Source organism: Lissotriton vulgaris, chromosome 8 (genome assembly GCF_964263255.1).
Source record: "Lissotriton vulgaris chromosome 8, aLisVul1.2, whole genome shotgun sequence".
Lineage (NCBI taxonomy): Eukaryota > Metazoa > Chordata > Amphibia > Caudata > Salamandridae > Lissotriton > Lissotriton vulgaris.
In genome coordinates this window covers 482,782,086-482,801,662 of record NC_141696.1, presented here as the reverse complement: position 1 = coordinate 482,801,662, position 19,577 = coordinate 482,782,086, and the positions used below count along the sequence as shown (strand labels likewise).

Genomic DNA, 19,577 nt, shown 5'->3' with positions numbered 1-19,577 from the left:
CAGACTGCTTCAGGAAAACCACGAATGGGTCATAAACGACGAAGTACTAGGAGAAGTCTTCGCAAGGTGGGGAACTCCAGACGTAGATTTGTTCGCCACCGCCGAAAACAGCAAGTGCAGAGACTTCGCCTCCAGGTACTTCCAGAAAGGGACTCTGGGGAATGCGTTATGGATCGACTGGACAAACAACTTTCTGTACGCCTTTCCTCCCATTCCCCTGATTCCGGCGGTGCTCATCAAGCTGGCCCGGTCCAGAGCTCGGATGATACTCATCGCCCCGGAGTGGCCCAGGCAGTGGTGGTTCACGGACCTACTTCACCGGTCTATCCTTCCTCACATTCGGTTGCCGTGCAGGCCGGACCTTCTCACGAAGTTCGGGGGACGGATGTTACACCCCAACCTCTCGTCTTTGAGTTTGGCGGCATGGCTCCTGAGATAGTGCAGTATGGCCATCTTAATCTGCCCGATGATTGCATGGACATTCTGAAGGAATCCAAGAGGCCCTCCACTAGGACTTCATATGCTTACAAGTGGAAGAGGTTTTGTATCTGGTGCCAGTCTAAGAACCATGATCCTACGACCTGTAAGGAGGATGTCATCCTTCCTTACCTTTTGCATTTGGCGCAGTCTGGCCTTAATGTGCATTCCATTAAGGTTCATTTGGCTGCATTGACTGCCTACAGGAAATGCCCTTCACAGACTTCCTTTTTCCAGATCCCCGTGATCAAAGATTTTCTGGAAGGATTGAAGAAAGTATTCCCTCCTGTCAGGCTTCCCTCGCCTTCATGGGAATTGAATGTGGTGCTGTCCAGATTGATGAAGGAGCCTTTTGAACCTATTCATAGGGCTTCGTTGCAGCACCTGTCCTGGAAGGCGGAGTTCCTCGTGGCCATTACATCGGCCCGCAGGGTGAGTGAAATTCAGGCGTTGTGTTGTAATGAACCTTATACTGTATTTCATTCTGCTAAGGTTGTTATGCGTACTCACCCTAAATTTCTTCCCAAGGTTATTTCTGACTTTCATGTCAACCAGACTATAACTTTACCTACGTTTTTTCAGAACCCTTCATCCCCAGCGGAGAGGTCTCTCCATTCTCTGGATGTCAGGAGGGTGTTGAAATTTTATCTGGATAAAACCAAAGATATTCGTAGGTCTGACCAGTTGTTTATCAATTATGGATCGGTCAGGACAGGTCTTGCGACCTCTAAGCAGTCCATCTCTAGGTGGATTGTGTCCTGCATACAATTGTGTTATCAGAAAGCTAAGAAGACCTTAGGAGGTAAGCCTAAGGCTCATTCCACCAGGGGCAAAGCTGCCACGACGGCTCTGCTCCGTAACGTGCCGATTGCTGAAATCTGCAAGGCAGCCACTTGGAAGTCGGTTCATACCTTTGCTAAGCATTACTGCCTGGACACGGATGCCAGGGCAGACGCTCAGGTTGGACAGGCTTCGCTGCGGAATTTGTTCGCACAATAGTGGCATTAGGTATTTACTCTCCACCGCCGCTTAGTTGTGGGGATGGGCTTGCCATTCTATTCACTAAATTATGACTATACACAGAGATCCCCTACTACAGAAGGAGTAGTTTCTGTCCTGTAACTCCAGTTCTGTAGTAGGGGTATCTCTGTTATAGTCATAAGCGCCCTCCCGCCTCCCCGGTGGAGAATTCTTCATGTAAACAATGCTACAGGTCTGGCGTTTTTTACGCCTTCAAAAAGAACTGAAAGTAAGTTGGACCTGCTATGCATTCTGGGATACTGGGAGAAGTCTGGAAGGTTCTCTTAAAGGCACAGTATCCTATTTAAGCCACATAATGGCAGCCTATGGGGCTTGTCTGTCCCTACCTTCCTCTCTATCATTCCTGAGGCTTTGACTGGGGGAGGCAGGTTTCTCTATGGTAGAAACTAGCAGGCTGTTCTGTTTGTGGTGTTGTTTTTGGTGGAATTTCTAGTTGAAGTACTGGACAGTGTAGCCTGTGGATATAGGCTGCATTATTTGTCTTTAAATTCTCTCTTAAGTGTCTTTGCAGTTTCTGCATTATTTTGACAACTTAAGAGATTATTTTTGATTGCCGGGGTCCACGCACATGGGCGGGACTATTCACTAGATTATGACTATAACAGAGATACCCCTACTACAGAACTGGAGTTACAGGACAGAAACTACTCCTTCATCAGATAGACACATGATGCTAACTCACATATGTAGATAGGGATGGATGGGGCATCGAAAAGTGAATTCTATCACACTGACCACACATTCCAAGACAAACTTACACTGGACGAGGGCAGCCTGGAAGGCAGACATACCGACCCTCTCGGACGATGACTGGACTGAGGCCCTCGCCAGCCCCAGGGGGCTCAGCGGTGTCCTCTAAGATATAGATTGATCCAGTTCAAATATCTCCATTTTGTATAATATACCCGCCTCTGTCTCTGGAAGATGGGGACCATTTCATCCCCCACCTGCCTCAGATGCAAGTCGGAAGACCGATCCTTTCTACACACGGTCTGGGGCTGTACTGCAATACAACATTTTTGGTTGAGAGTACTGTCCTGTCTGGAGCGAGTGCTAGGCTGGGACCTCCCAGCAGATCCTCAATTAACCCTTCTCCACAGTACGGAAGATATTGGGGGGAACATATATAAAATACATTTACTATTTCTAGGACTTACATGAGCCAAGCGAGACATAGCTCAGCAGTGGAAGTCCTCCTCCCCCGGGGGTGGCGGCATGGAAATCTGCATTAGATAAATGTATGTCAGCCGAAGTGGCGGTGTTTCAGGCTCTGGATTATCCGCAAAAGCATGGGAAGATCTGGACTAAGTGGGCCGAATATCGGGACATTGACCTTTCCATCGTCGGTAAATCCAGACCCTATCGACCGACTCGTCATTAATGACTCTCCAATTTAATTTGCGGATTGGCCAGCGTAGAGGTATGCCTGTACATTTATACGCATACATAGTGTTTCATGTGGGAAGTGCGGTGCAAGGGAGCGGGGAGGCGGTAGGGGGGGTTGTTGACTCGAACGTTGTACAGATCCTCAACTGCTACCCACACCAGCAGCTTATGTACCTATAATCTATGAATTGTATGAATATTGGGGTGGTTCACCCTGTTGGTTGCAAAACCTCAATAAAATTTGTTGTAAAAAAAAAAAAAAAGAATTCCAGGATCTTAGTCGATCATTGTAGGATCATAACTCTGCAATGAGGGATTTCCATGTTTCACTAGAACATGATCATGAGTATTACTGTAGGTTACCATAACAAGGAAGTGTTTCTTCTCTGTCCATAACTGCTATTCCTGTGACTCTTTAACTCTTTGCTATTCTTTCCTCTGTCTCTCCTATCCTGTCTAAAGGGATAAATTTGTTGAGATTGACCTAAAACCAGTCTGCAAACATTGTTATGAGAACATGCCTGAGGAGTTTAAGCGCCGGCTTGCCAAACGTGAGCGTGAAGCGAAGGATAAGGACAAGCAGAAAAAGAAAAAGCCACTCTGTTTGTAAACTTTTCTTCCTCTTTTGGTCACCATTTCTCACATCTTCACTTTTGGTTAGTTGTTTCAGGACCTGCATTTGTTTTTCTTGCATGTGTCATAACAGTCAGAGGTTGAAAAGTGCATCCGTTTTAAGTGTGAAGTGTTTGCATTTTAAATTGGGAATGAAACTTTTGCTAACACAAGTAGGTTGTGCATATAAACTTTCAGAAGAAGTCATTTGTACAACTAGCAATGGCTAATAATTTTTTATAATGAATTTAGGATTTGTTTAAAATTTTAAACTACGTCTCAAACACCACATGCAATTGGCGTTGTGGAAATGTCAGTTTTGCAAAATATATAAGTTGCCACATTTAGACGATTGTTTCCTTAAGAATAGAGTTTTGTTTATTAAAAGCACCCAAACATTAATTTTCCTACAAAATCACATATACCTTTGATGTGATATCTCCGTTCAACAAAAGGGATCTTAGTTTTGACTTTCAACCACTGATGACTTTTCATCGCCTGACACATTTTTTCTTTTCCATTAACATTTCTTACGTTGGTATTCTTGTTGATAATCTTATCTTATACCTATTATAAAGACGTTTGTAGTTAAGTAACCCCATCAAATACTTACACGTGTATGGTATTCTTGGAATGAAAGCAAAGTTTTGAAACTATGGAACGCTCAAATTCACATGGAACATTTAAGTGATTTCCATGTTTTAGTTTGTGGTTACGTGCTATGGTTGGGTATACACTTCAGTTATCTTTTCTATGCTGTAATTTTGAATACTCTGACTCGGCCCTAATAGCATTTCACTCTTTAAATAAACTATTCTAAACACCCTTACACACTATGAAATAGTAGATACCATCCTTTCATGTTGTATTCCATCCTGCCGATGGTTGGAGAGCTGCATGGTGGTTTATGGCAACAGCTTATCATCTACATAATCTTACTCCTGATTTTTCCTTTATTAAAATAAAAAAGAAGTTTAACACAAGTTCTAATTTGCAAAGTTCTTCACATACTAGTATGTAGGAGTAACCCCATCAAAAGGTAGAATTAACTCTGTTAGGCCGTGTAGGTATCGCTTGTGTTGCACTCCTCTCTACCAGTGCCAGCTACAATTTGACAGATGTGCATTAAAAAGTATTTTAGATCATATTATATTTTTAGTTTTCACCATGGCTTTGTTTTTGACAATCGAAAAGTCACACATAAATTACTGACATTTTACTTTATGGTACTGCTTCTACACTACCAACAACCTTGTTTGAGTAAATTCTGGAGACAACCTTGCTTTCCAGAAGATGTGATAGCAAAGACTCGCTACGTTTTTGTTGCCAAATTAATCAAAATTATGTTTATAACCATAGCTGGAAAGACGATCCTTCTCATCAAAGCATCAGGTGTTTCTTGCTGCTCTCCCAATTAGTTAGCACATAGATCTGGTGCCTAGAGGGCCTCACTCAATATGGCTGTGGTGGAAATAGCAAGATGTTAAATGACTAATGTACTTCAAGGGATACATAGAAACTGTAGTAGAGGTCTCTAAAAGTTAAAACTAGGTCCTCTGCCAATTTGCATGTCATCAGATTAGCCGTAGTACCTCCTTGCTTTGTGTTTGTAAAGGGCCAAAATTCTTTGTAGTCTCCCACTATGATGTTCTGTTTACCGAGCACCTTGCAACAGACTGCTATTTTTACCAACTTGAATCAAATTAGTATTTCAATTTTACTCAGCCTACTCGGTAGTTGAAGCCAGTTCTTCTTCAGCATGAAGAAAGCCTATGCTCTCGCCCTATTTAATGTTGCCAAGATCGGCGCAAGCGCAATAGGTTATTAGAGTCTAGGCAACCACACCTTAGAATCCAATGAAAGTCTCAATGTGACTGCACACATGAGCCAACACTTCTTTAAAATGGCTTTCCGCAAATGAGACAACAAATTTGACACAATACTCCAGAACCGAGCTAAAACTGGGGAGTGCAGAGGATAAAACCATTCTGCAATTTCAGCATTGCACTTAGCTCTGGACAAATATTTGTAGAGCGCTATGGTGCTTTTTGGGACATGCCTTCCTGATGGCCCGCTGGTTTGTTTGATAATGAAGTGGATGCACACTGTAATCCATTTTTATGGTTCAGGCTGGATTGGTAACACCACGGGTCTCTCTTCACAATGTTGCATGTTTAGGTCTCGCCTGGACATCGCATCCGAAGGATGCGTCCAGGCTGGAGACTTAAAGCTGCCTGACACGGGGGAATGAGGGACAAGAAACTGTGACGAGCTTATCCTGGCTGGATTGAGCTGCGTGCACGCGCGTCAACATTCACGCATGCGCACATCACAGCCACCGCATACACAGCACTCACGCATGCGCACATACACACGCACACCCCCGTCACCTACACGCATACACAGAGACCCCTCCACACACACCAGCCCCTCTCCTCTCGGCTCCACACACACGCACACGCATTTACACTTACACAGACACGCAGGCACCCAGACAGGCAACCCCCCCCCCCGTCACACACACGCATACACACAGACTCCAGGACACATACACATACACACACACATGCACGCTCACACACATACACAGTCCGCCGCCGCGCGCGCACACAGATGCTCCCCCCCCCCAACAAGGCGAAGCCCCACTCACCGGCATCCTCAGTGCAGCGGCTCCCACCGGCAGCAAGACTCTTCTTCCCTTCTTCGGCACCGGGGCGCAGGGTAGGCTCCTGCCTGCTCCGGTGCGCCAAACAATCGCGGCTCTTCCGTGGGAGGCGGGGTAGGCTCCCGCCCTCCTACTTCCGGTTGTCCCGCCCGGCCTGCCTGACTTCCTGGTCGCAGGCCGGCGCAAAACGCTGCATAAAAAATGCGCGCGTCCCCTCCAGCCACTGGCGTAGCTAGGGGGGGGCGAGGGGGGCGGTCCGCCCCAGGCGGCACTAAGTTGCGGGCGGCGGCTGCGCAGGATTTTGGTAGGGAGTCAGTCGGGACTGAAAGGGACAGTGATGTACAAGCCGGTCACCCGTCACCCCCGACGTCCGGCTATAACTGAGCAGCTGGCACTGCACACGTGTTGGAAAGTGCAAGCGCACATGCTTGCAAATACTGCACCACCTACCTTAGTGGTGGTGCAGGGCTCGGCCTACAGTGTATGTGGATCCCAGGGCCGTCAATCTGGTAGCGCGCGAAAGCGCTAATGACGGCCCTGGGAATCTTTTTCAGCCAGTCCCCGCGCTGTACAGAAAAATATACTAGTTACGAGCACCACCGCCATGGCCTCTCTTTAGTGGATTCGCTGCAGTGAAGAGCGATTTACAGGCAGCGATCAGAAAATCCAGCTGATTAAGAACAGCAGCAGTCTGAGTCTCACAAAGTTCGAGACCGACCACCGCACCGCTTCGAGAACCCCGACCGGGCTGTGAGTATTTACTACATATAGTGCTAATTATCCCTGGCGAGGCGCTAAAATATTTATTAGATAAGAATGATTGTAGTAAAATACCTCGTCATTCATGGCCCACTTCTCAATTTGGAACAACAACAATATTATTACCGGAACACTTTGACCGTCACTTATGAGTTAATAATAACAGATTGAAAACGCTTTTCCGTTTGTTCTTTTTTTACACCTGTCATTTTCTCAGAGTTTTACATACACGCTAAGCACATGGTCTTTGATTTGTGACTGCTTTATCCGCTACAAAACATAGCCAAAGCTCTTTCAGTGCAAGCTTCCATACAACACCAGATTTTCCCACATAAATGTCAGACAAAGACAACATCCTGCCTATTTATCACAGGCAGAGTTTCACTCCTAGTCGTTTAACCACCAGCACTTTTCAGGAGTTTTACAAACGTCCAAAGTTAAGACAAATCCCCGAATGCTACTTATTATTGACTTAACAACAGCCAGCACTTGCTTAAGGCGTCATACTTGAAATGGGGCCACTTAGCTGCTGTTAAGAGACGTACAACATACATTACTTTTCCTTTGCACGTAGTTGATGTGGGATAAATGTGTTTTTAACCTATGAGGCTTGGTATTTTGTTGGAAAAAGGTCACATACAGTGACAACCTTGATGTTGATGAGCGTTTGAAAGCATACTGGGTGAGTGCACAGTTAAGCTTTCTTGCACAAGGCACACAACTAACTAAATCGACTTTTAATGCTTTTGTAAACAGTGAGTGCAGAGTGACAGTGAGTGCAGAGTGACAGTGAGTGCAGAGTGAGTGCAGAGTGGCAGTGAGTGCAGAGTGGCAGTGAGTGCAGAGTGACAGTGAGTGCAGAGTGACAGTGAGTGCAGAGTGAGTGCAGAGTGAGTGCAGAGTGACAGTGAGTGCAGAGTGACAGTGAGTGCAGAGTGCGTGCAGAAACAGTGAGTGCAGAGTGCGTGCAGAGTCAGAGTGAGTGCAGTGACAGTGAGTGCAGAGTGACGAGTGCGTGCAGAATGACAGTGCGTGCAGAGTGCGTGCAGAGTGACAGTGAGTGCAGAGTGCGTGCAGAGTGACAGTAAGTGCAGAGTGCGTGCAGAGTGACAGTAAGTGCAGAGTGCGTGCAGAGTGACAGTGAGTGCGGAGTGACAGTGAGTGCAGAGTGACAGTGAGTGCAGAGTGCGTGCAGAGTGACAGTGAGTGCAGAGTGAGTGCAGAGTGACAGTGAGTGCAGAGTGACAGTGAGTGCGGAGTGACAGTGAGTGCAGAGTGCGTGCAGAATGAGTGCGTGCAGAGTGACAGTGCGTACAGAGTGCGTGCAGAGTGACAGTGAGTGCAGAGTGCGTGCAGAGTGACAGTAAGTGCAGAGTGCGTGCAGAGTGACAGTGAGTGCGGAGTGACAGTGAGTGCAGAGTGACAGTGAGTGCAGAGTGACAGTGAGTGCAGAGTGCGTGCAGAGTGACAGTGAGTGCAGAGTGAGTGCAGAGTGACAGTGAGTGCAGAGTGAGTGCAGAGTGACAGTGAGTGCGGAGTGACAGTGAGTGCAGAGTGCGTGCAGAAACAGTGAGTGCAGAGTGCGTGCAGAGTGACAGTGAGTGCAGAGTGACAGTGAGTGCGGAGTGACAGTGAGTGCGGAGTGACAGTGAGTGCAGAGTGACAGTGAGTGCGAAGTGACAGTGAGTGCGAAGTGACAGTGAGTGCAGAGTGACAGTGAGTGCAGAGTGACAGTGAGTGCAGAGTGACAGTGAGTGCAGAGTGACAGTGAGTGCAGAGTGACAGTGAGTGCAGAGTGACAGTGAGTGCAGAGTGCGTGCAGAGTGACAGTGAGTGCAGAGTGACAGTGAGTGCAGAGTGACAGTGAGTGCAGAGTGACAGTGAGTGCAGAGTGACAGTGAGTGCAGAGTGCGTGCAGAGTGACAGTGAGTGCAGAGTGACAGTGAGTGCGAAGTGACAGTGAGTGCGAAGTGACAGTGAGTGCAGAGTGACAGTGAGTGCAGAGTGACAGTGAGTGCAGAGTGACAGTGAGTGCAGAGTGACAGTGAGTGCAGAGTGACAGTGAGTGCAGAGTGCGTGCAGAGTGACAGTGAGTGCAGAGTGACAGTGAGTGCAGAGTGACAGTGAGTGCAGAGTGACAGTGAGTGCAGAGTGAGTGCAGAGTGACAGTGAGTGCAGAGTGACAGTGAGTGCAGAGTGACAGTGAGTGCAGAGTGACAGTGAGTGCAGAGTGCGTGCAGAGTGACAGTGAGTGCAGAGTGACAGTGAGTGCAGAGTGAGTGCAGAGTGGCAGTGAGTGCAGAGTGACAGTGAGTGCAGAGTGACAGTGAGTGCAGAGTGCATGCAGAGTGACAGTGAGTGCAGAGTGCATGCAGAGTGACAGTGAGTGCAGAGTGACAGTGAGTGCAGAGTGACAGTGAGTGCAGAGTGACAGTGAGTGCAGAGTGCGTGCAGAGTGACAGTGCGTGCAGAGTGACAGTGAGTGCAGAGTGACAGTGAGTGCAGAGTGACAGTGAGTACAGTCACTCAGCACCACCACATTATCAGTCAGAACCACCACAGCATCACTCAGAACCACCACAGCACCACTCAGCACCACCACAGCATCACTCAGCATCACTCAGCACCACCACAGCACCACCATAGCACCACCACTGCATCACTCAGCATCACCACAGCCCCATTCAGCACCACCACAGCATCACTCAGCACCACCACAGCACAAATATGTTCTCTCAATGTTTCAAGCTTTATTACAAATGTCACAAAAAGATGTTAATATTTCACTTCTGTTCTTGGATTTTGTTACAATAAAATACACTGAACATAATCTTCACAAAAGTTATTTACAAAAGTTTAAGCTATTGCCATTATAAATTACAATCACTTTTATTAAGTATTAAAAAAAATTAAAAGCCATTGTTATTTGTAATATCAATACATCTAAGTCACGTAAATACAAATGTTGCATTACAAATGCTATAGGTGTCACATTTGCGAAAGTTATAACTATTGGCATTGTAAATGACAAAGCTATTAATTTAGCTATTTTCAAAACCAACACATAAATGAACATTTGGTGAATTTCCATTAAAATATTTGACTTTTTTACTAAGATATTATTATACTGTTTTATGCAAACAAAATTTAGATACTGCATAAATAACTTTAATAAAACATATTTTATATGAAGCTTTTTATGTAAAAAAAAAACTATAGCATAAAGCAAAAAACAATTGCCATTTACAATGCTAATAGCTCAAACTTAAATAATGCGAGACCTATTGCATTGCAAATGCTTGTTTTGATATTTAGCAGTTGCCAAAAACATGCCTTGGATCTACACAGATCTGCTCTTATGATAAGGCACCTGAGTGGTCACCTGTGCAGTTATTTATAATGTTGATATAGGCAGGCATGTTTCAAGGATGTCTCACTTAATTTGAGTGAGCGAGAAGCCATTTCTCTAAATAGACTGTGTCTGAGTTCCACCGGGTCTTCAACTGTTTGAGTCTTGATGGTAAACCCATTGCCTTGCCTGTAACTTCCCTCTGCATGCTCCCATTTCCCTGGCCATTTAAATGGCCTAAATGAGGGTGCTACTGGGACCTGTTAATCGATGAACCTCAAAGCAATACAATAAGCCATAAGAACATTTTTAAATAAATCTTTCTTGTATTTAGGAACAAATTTGTGGAGTTTGATATGAAGCCAGTGTGCAAGAAGTGTTATGAAAAGTTCCCGTTGGAGTTGAAGAAGCGACTCAAGAAGCTGTCCGACACATTGGGGAGGAAATAGTGCTTCTGCTCTTGCCTCTATGCTGGAAGAGTGTTGTTTGATTGAAACGCAAACAACGCTACTGACCCTATTCAAAATGGTGCTCTATGTGGTGAAGCCGTGACCTCCACTTACGGTCCGAACAGAAAACTTATTTCTGACACATTCTATCTTTGCTGCTTCAATTTGCGACACTTTGAAAACCTGTTTTACTATCCTACTTCCCCAGAAACCTTTGCATTTATATTTTTACTTTGTCATCAATTATCCTATCAGCAGCAACATTTATATAACTGATTTAAGTAAACAGTATCTCACTTTGTCTTTTCAAATTATTCCTATAGTGCTTGGAAGTATAATACTTTATATGTAGGAAAAGGCAGCAAACATAGCAAAATTGAATTTCAAATTGTATGTAATTAACATGTTTGTCCTCGTATAGTGGGAGAATTCTTATACCTTTGTACAAATAGCGCAGATCCTAGTGCCTTGAAGTGTATCAAAAGGAAGAAAATGTGATGTAATAGCACATCAAACTTAATATCATAAAACGGACAACATGCATATACATATTAGACCCTTACATAGCATTTATTGAGCGTTCAGCATTATGGTGGGTGTCAATGAATCCTGGCTTCTTCATGCATATGCTTTTTTACATTGTTTGCTCTTTTGTTTTGAATTTGTACTCTCATTTGTTTGGTTTATGTAGAATGTCACAGTGGCTTCATTATATTCCAGGTTATGTATGTATGTATTTTAACACATGTATCATAATTATCATTTCAAGTCCATGTTGTTTTGTATTAGATATATAAAAAACAGATTTTATGATATTCCAAAAGGAGATCTGTGAATGATTTACTGCTGTGTTAAAAATAAGTGTTTTGAACTACTTGCCTCTTGGTGAATAAATTCATTCCATCATGTCAGACAGTTCAGTGTCCGGGTGGTTCGGTGCCCTAGAAATAGTAACTCTTACCTGTAGCAACAATATTTGTTTCTGAACATCCTTCGTGCCAAGTGAATTTAATTTGACGGAAAAGGATGCCAGAAACTGTACGTGTACCTGCTTCTTGTAGCATATTCAGTTTATCGTAACCCCAGTGGGGCTGGAGCCATTTTCATTGTGGAGTCATGATTTTGAACAAAAGTGTAATGCAGAAATTACAACAGTCTGTTATTGAGTGTATCCATGCAGAATTTAAAAAAAAAACTTGTTCTATCATCATTTTTTTAACTAGAAAATAATTTCACGTACCTCTTGGTCGTGGGTTTAATTTTTTTTTCTAAGACTCAAACAGATGTGTTCAAGCACTTAGATCACATCCATTCATCAGCACCACAGGCTTTGTCATTTTGGGAATTAAGGCAGTTGTTATTGGCTGTAAGCATTGTATAAAAATAATGATTCCTTAGGTGATTAGCTATTTCTAAGGGCACCTTTCGGGACAGACAATCATATGTATTTAACCATCCTTAAATTACCAGTAACTTGGGTATTGGTAATTCCAAGTGTGGCACTACCACATAAGTATTCCCACCACACTCTGAATGCCTCCTTTAATGGAAATACTACCTTTTACTCCCCACATGTCCGTGTTCTTAAATAGATCTGGAAACGTTGCTGAAAAAGATTTTATAATACCTGAGGCTGGTGGAAGGCTGGAATTTAGAGATCAATGATTCTATTGTAGAGTTAGGTCCCATATATGTGCCTTTTATAAGAATTTCATTAAACAGATACCTGTTATTATGGCTTTTCGAGATGTCCTACCATATGTGCTCGAACTGGTACTCCTTATTTTAAACAACTGCAGTTTCTTTGGTGTACGCCATAGCATATTGGGTAAAGGTGAAGTTACTCCTCTTCTAAATTAATACTACAATAATAGGCTAACTTAATAGTTCCTGAGAATTCTGAGGGTGAAGATAAAAATGTATTTCAGACATCTTATTGAAAAAACCCTGTTTTCTTTTTGAGAAATTCAGGACGCTGGCAAGAGGCTTTAACAAACATAGATGTATTCGAAAAACTTTTTTAATTGTCTTGCAGTTGGCTCCCTGGCCTCTAAACCTGCTTTCTAATTAAAAGAAACAAAAAAACTGCTAAAATAAAAATGTGTGTTCGAAAAGGAAACATTTTGCAGTTAACTTAGAAACAGTGTAGAGTGTGCAGTCCTATTATGGGAGCATGTGGGAAAACAAGACATAATGCATCTCTGTAACAATACACTTACATAAATGAATGCTGGAATGCCATCGCATGTGCACTTTTGTATGGCTTATGCTGATCATATGCCTGTAGTGGTTGATGGTGTTTGATTTACTTGTGAAGTGGTATAAATGCTATATTTGGGTACAGTGCAAATTTTGCACTGTGCATCCTTTATAAATCCACGTTATGCTTAATCCTGCCATCGAGGAGCCTTGCCTAGAAATCTCATGTTTTTATTAAACGTTTATAAATTGGGAGCAGTACACATGGGTGTGTAGGTAATGACACTTTAACATTAACTTGAATAGCCCTCTGTAGTGCCACACGAATCAGCCATGTCTTAATTTTTTTGCACCACTTTCTGCCTTCTTTGAGAGCAGGAGGACGTGCACTGTGGGTTTCCCAAAAAGTAAAATAAAAACGTTTGCATTGGATCTATTTTATTGATATTTTTCCCATTTATGAAGTTGTAGTATGAAAATGTTTCGTTTTACTAATTTGAATGTTCTGTTTGTATTTTGGCCATCAGGCTGTGTCGAAAATACCCTCTAAGTTCTGCTTGGGTTGTATCATTGGTTCCCATGGGCTGACTAATCTAGTGTTGAAGTTTTTGCTTTGAAACCACAGTGACGCCGCATGAAGCATTTGTTGGCGGTTTAACCTTGAAACTTTCAAAGGTGGGGCAGCACCAGCCAGGAAATAGATTTGGCGTTCTGTCACTGAAGCTATTGTCACTGAAGCTATTGACACTGAAGCTATTGACGTGATGGTGGCCAAATACTCAGCAGATGCTGGTGGCGAGGCATTTGCTGATGAAGATTTTGAAAAATGGGAGCCTTTTCCAATTTCCAAAAGTATTGAAGAGGCAGATACTTCAGTGGGAAAATTTCTGCTTACTCTTACTTTTTAATGTGCTCTTGGGTAGAACAAAGGGGGGGGGGGGGGAGCACAGTCTGTCACACGAAAGGCATAAATAAAATATTTCAAAATTAAGTCGGGTAGATAACAGGCCTTTGACCTCTGCATGACATCAAATTGTCGTTAATGCAGTTGCCTAAGCCGGGCATCTCTGAGCCAACATCATCAAATGAAAATGTAATATCTTTGTCGTTAATGCATTTGTCAAAGCTGGACATCTCTGAACCAAAGCACAGAAAACCCCAAAGCTAGTTTGAGAGACACTGGCTAAGGGTTTAAATGTAATGCCGTCAGAAATTTCATATACTTAAAAAAAATTAATTAGCGTGACTTAAATAGACCTTTGGTCGTTAAAGGTGTTAAAGAGCTACCTTTCTGTCTGGCACATTTCTGTTAATAGGTTGAAATGCTTTGTTCAGAAGATAAAGACCAGATTCAGGACGGATATGAAATGCACTAATGAGGAAAAACCTAATACAGATAATATACGTTTCAGATGACAAAAGCACACTGCAATAGGGCTATAAAGAGGAATGCACACAAATATAATACAGAACAAGAAAACATGTTTTAATGAAAACGCTTCTTGATATAATTCTATAATGCTTATATAGTGTACTGCTACACTAGTGTCTTTAGGCAGTGGAATTATAGAAGTCTGGAGGATGTATGGCGGTACAACGCGTGCCTTTACAACGTGTCTTTAACAACGCAAGTCGTTACAAAGACTTGCGTTTTTGGGCGCGGATAGTAAATAGTATAATTTACTATTCTAACACCAGTCCCCGTGGATAGTAGGGAAGGTGTTGGAATAGTAAATATACTATTCTTTATCCTTTAGTGCCCTCCAGCGCAAGTCGTGGTTACGACTTGCGTTGTAAGGGACGCGTTGTAAAAGCACTGCGGGGTAACATCTGCGTTGAAAAGGATGTTTCCCAAGTCTGGACAATCCAAGAGACTAAACAGAGATAAAAGCTGAAAGAAAACAGGACACTAGTCTTGAACAGAATAAATAATCCAAATAGACCTACGTTTTAGGTTAATGTTGGAAGATATCAGAGGTCTCTCTTCTATCTGATGTGGCAGAAAATCTTATATGGTTATCAGTTTAAAATACTTTTCACTTATTGGAATGGTAATATTATGGACAACAGTTTGCTGGGGGATACCAGTTCCAGAATGTTTGAGGGTGTGCCGATTGATCCCTCGGGTAAGAGAACAATTTGTCATGAAAGCTTTTATATCGCAGGCTTATGCATTTAAATACTGGGAAGTCTTCAGCCAATACAACTCCTGTCTGGCATCAGCAACATAGCCAAATTTGAGCCCTGGAACCAACCTCACCACAGCACCTTGGAGTTTTTTTGGCTAGTTCATTGGGCATCAGTAGGTATCAGGAGTTGGTATAATCTAGAAGAGTTAATCAAAAAAGTCAACCACTGAAGCAGGGATGTGCAAGGCTGGAATATGTCTTATTTCTTTTACTGTGCCAGATGAAAAAAACATATGTTCGAGGCATGTGTGGCTGTAGATACACATGCTTTGCATACTTCTGCAATCTCGTGTTGGGTCGGTGTGTGAAAGTTCTTCTTTGAAGATGTCGTTCGAATCATGAGGTAAGGTGACTCCTCCTCTTGCACCCTCTTCCTCCTCCATCTCCTATACCAGTGGTTCCCAAACTTTTTGGACCCGCAGCTCCCTTGACATAATTGGTGGTTGGCCGCGGCTCCCCATCATGTCAATTTTTTTTAGGGAGGGGTGATGTAAAGCAAAACACACAAGATGATCGACCGAATGTTGCACAATGGGAAAACATTCACCCCCAGTCACAGATCTGGGTTTAATCCATCCTTATTTTGGTCACAAAGCCACCCCAGTTCAGACATGGCCATATGCAAATCAGTCTTGACCCTGTGCCCCATAGGAACAGTCCAGCCCAAACTGCCAAGCCATGTCTTCCCTGGACCGTAATCTAGCATCCTACGACTGGTTTCTGGCTATTAGCCGTCTTCAGCCAGGATAGCTTGACTCCAGTGGCGTAGTGAGCACGGGACCCACGTCTGGGCATACCCTTCCCACATAGGGTGAACAGCAAAACACACAAGATGATGGACGGAATGTTGCACAATGGCAAAACATTCACCCCCAGTGCAGTCTTCCCAAAACAAGTTGTTTAAAAAACGATTTTCCCTTTCTGTGATTACTGTCTTTGCATGTGGTTGTTACAGTTTAAAATTGCAGTTTTCACCTGCCTGTGATTGCATATTTTATCACCTGTTTTGTGTTTTAAACTTGTGGTTTTCCCTCCCCATGATTGCTTGCATTCAACGTGTTGAATTGTGGGATCTGCAGTCCAACCTCTGCAGTTTGTCCCTCTCATTCCTTGGTGACAAATCTGTTTCCCTCCAAATTTCTCCTTTGCTCTGTGCTAAGACCTGTGTGTTAAAACAGTGCACCCCCATCCACCATTTTGTGTTCACAAGCCAGTGAGGCCAACCCCCTTGCCTCCTCCCCAGCAACAGGGATATTCTACATCAGAGGGTACTTCTGTGAGCTGTTTAAACTGTATTTACTGGGGCCTGTGCACTTCGTTTTTTGGCCAGCAGGGGGAGTAAAGTTTTATTCAAGCAGTATTGTTAGATTTCGAGTTAGTGCAGCCTTTACCTGCAGAAGTCCAAAGTGTGGATGGAGCCGGTCTGTCTCCCTCCTTGCATCATCTGACACCTCTTTTTTTCTACACCGATACCCTAAAACAAACCTTTCTAAACTCTCCCCTCTGACTCCTCCCCTCCAAAACTCCTATATACTCATCCTAAAGCCTCTTCCTACTGCTATGACCTAAAATAAATAATCATTCACTCTTATATCCCTCCACTATCCTTTTCAATCCAAATTAACAGACTAACATGTTCGCTTCTCAAATTCCATATTCAACTATACTAATATACTGCCCAAATAACTGAATACCATATCTACTACTCAAATTAATTCATATTTATACTATACTAATTTTCAACAGTAATCCTTTATGGGTTCCGGAGTGGCGTGCTACTCGCCAAAAAAGCGCTTCAACACCCATCAGGGGTAACAAGTGCTATATGAATGCAAATCTTTCTTCCCCTTTCATCCCTCCGCTAACTTTCTCACTCCAAGTAACAGACTAATATCCACCACTGAAATGACCTCATATTTCACCATATTAATTCACCACTAATCCTTTATAGGCTTCCTGAATAGCGTGCGTCAACAAGCGATAAATAAATACAAACCTTTGTCCTCCTCTATTCTTCTGTTTTCATTCCAAATCCAAATAACTGACTAACCTATCCACCACTTAAAATGTACTTGCATGTTTCACTATACTAATTCAACACTAATCCTCCCAAAAAAAGCGCTTTGACGCCTCGTCAGGGGTAGTAAGAGCTATATAAATGCAATTACAATACAATACACTGTCTTCTCTGGACTGGAATCAAGCATCCTAGGACCGGTTTCTGGCTATCGGCCGTCTTCAGCCAGGATACTTGACTCCAGTGGCGTAGTGAGCAAGGGACCCACGTCTGGGCATACCCTTCCCACACAGGGTGAACAGCAAACCACAGAAGATGTAAGCCTGACCACAGGTGCTGGAATGTGCAGTGATTAAGAAGGAGATATAATAAATGAGAAAATGTTATGTCACATGGCTGCTTTTGGTATGGAGGCTTACTGGTGTTGTGGTCAAACACATACCGTTGATGTGAATTGTAAGGTAAACAAATTTGTAATCAGGGGAAGATGAGATAAGTGACCTGAAGAAAATCGGCCCGGTGGCATCTGCAGTGCTGACCTCATGGTAGGTTTTCTGAGAGAACTGTGTGACATTAACAGAGACTAGCAACTTTCTTCAGTAAACCTTTCAGTGCACCTGTCAAGATTAGGAGACTTACTCAAACTTTCCTTTATTGCTGGGGTCTTTGTGCAGCTCAAGGCTTTGTAACCACTAGTACTATTTGGAGTTTCTTTTATAGCAAGATGACAATCTGTTTTCGTTTAGACAGCACCGTTCTGTCCAACCAGGGGAATGTGGTGTCCAGATTTGCAAATTTATTTATTTTAACCTGTGGCTCCTGTTTCATTACCGGCAGCAGGGAATCTATACAAATGTTACTGGGTAAATAAAACCTGACATTTCTTTTTAGGGAATTGCACAATAATTGTGGATATGTTGTCAATACAGGTTTTAAAAGCATGGTAGTGCCAACCGATGCCAAGGAGTACCCCCTTTCCCTCTCACCCTGCATATTGTTCACACATTTTGTTTAAACACTGAAAGCACTGAAATGGTAAACCCACTGTGACTACTACCATGATCAATAGCCGATGATCAAGAAACAGCCTTTCCTATTTTACTGTGTGCAAAGTCTGCGCTTTGTTATTGTCATGGAAAGGCTCATTCTTGGAAGGTAGATACGTCACAGTGAATCTGTGTCTGTGCCATGTAAGAAATCAGTCCTATTAAACGAATGAAGTAATTTTGGCAGGACATTTCTTGTATGTGTATAACAGTGGCACCAGGCTGTAATAAACAAGATATGAGTATTATTTAGCAGCAGCCCATCATACAATAAGTTTTCAACAACTCCGAAATGACTTGGAAAAATCCATGTGCTTAGATAAGTCCGTTTCAATAGGTGTTTTCAAACATGCGTGTTCCACTGCATTTCAATGCTTTTTTTTACAGTATGCACAGCGTGGTGCACATTTTGAAATAATGGAACACAAGCAGTTTGGATTCTTAACATTGGAAAACAAGGCAAGCCAAATGAGAACATGGCATTTTCAGTGGAAGGAAAGTTTATAACGCACATTGCACAGTTAGCCATAAATCTTAAACACCCCCCAAAAACTCCAGAAACACTCTGCTGGTCGTAATTTGACCTCTTCACTTCACAAGATCAGGTTTACCCGTTTTTCCGATTCTAAGAGTGGCTGATGGCAGCAATCACACTCCTCAGCAGCACTGTCTTGATCGTTACGTCACTCGCTGGTTTAAACCAGTCCAGACCCCGACCCGTGCGACTTCTGTAACTCCCCCACATGACAGTCCCACATGGGGTACTCGACTACTCGGGGCTTCCAAATGCACATTACAAAAAATGTAAGTGCATGTCTTTACAACTGAGCCGTATTAAGAAAAGACTCGCCGGGTAAACAAATGCAAGGCAGTCTGCGTCAACAATAAAATTTAAAGTTACAGTACTAGAGCAGAACCTTTCCATTGTTCCCAAGAAGTGCGCGGCGCCCCTGATGAGTTCTGATGGCGCACTGGGGTGCCGCGGCGCACAGTTTGGGAACTACTGTCCTATACAACCGTCCTCATCACCTGTTCCTCCTCTACTTCACTCACCACATAATCCTTTAGACATTGGACCTCTGGCAGTGGAGGATGGTGACATTTGAAAGTGGTGGGCCCTAAAACAATTGTTGTACTTCACTGTGAGGAGCGAGCATAGCGAGCGTGCCTGAACCATCTACGGGAGGTTCAGGGCGCTTATGCCCCCGAGAATTATTTTAAAAACTGGGCAAATGGTGCATTTTCAAGCAATAATGAGAAGAACAGACAGATTTGGTGATGAAAATAACGGAAACATGTGCAATTCCAGTGCATGGTGAGCTCCTCAAGACTCCACGTCGCCAATATGGTAAAATAGAGACTACCAGGAAACAGAAGATAGGTTTCAA

At 43.3% G+C, this 19,577-nt stretch overlaps 1 protein-coding gene across 9 annotated transcripts in view; it reads left to right on the top strand.

Annotated features, from left to right (window-relative positions):
- Nucleotides 1-11,651, top strand: part of LIMS1 (LIM zinc finger domain containing 1) — a 407,029-nt gene extending 395,378 nt beyond the window's left edge. For 5 of the 9 annotated variants that reach the window (XM_086934296.1, XM_086934298.1, XM_086934297.1 and 2 more), the window contains exons 10-11: nucleotides 3,367-3,560; nucleotides 10,624-11,651. In XM_086934296.1, the coding sequence (XP_086790422.1) occupies nucleotides 3,367-3,514 (148 nt within the window). In that variant the 3' untranslated portion in view covers nucleotides 3,515-3,560; nucleotides 10,624-11,651. The remainder of the gene's footprint in view (nucleotides 1-3,366; nucleotides 3,561-10,623) is intronic. The other 4 variants (XM_086934299.1, XM_086934300.1, XM_086934295.1 and 1 more) reach the window with 1 other exon arrangement.
- The last annotated feature ends 7,926 nt before the right edge of the window (nucleotides 11,652-19,577 follow it).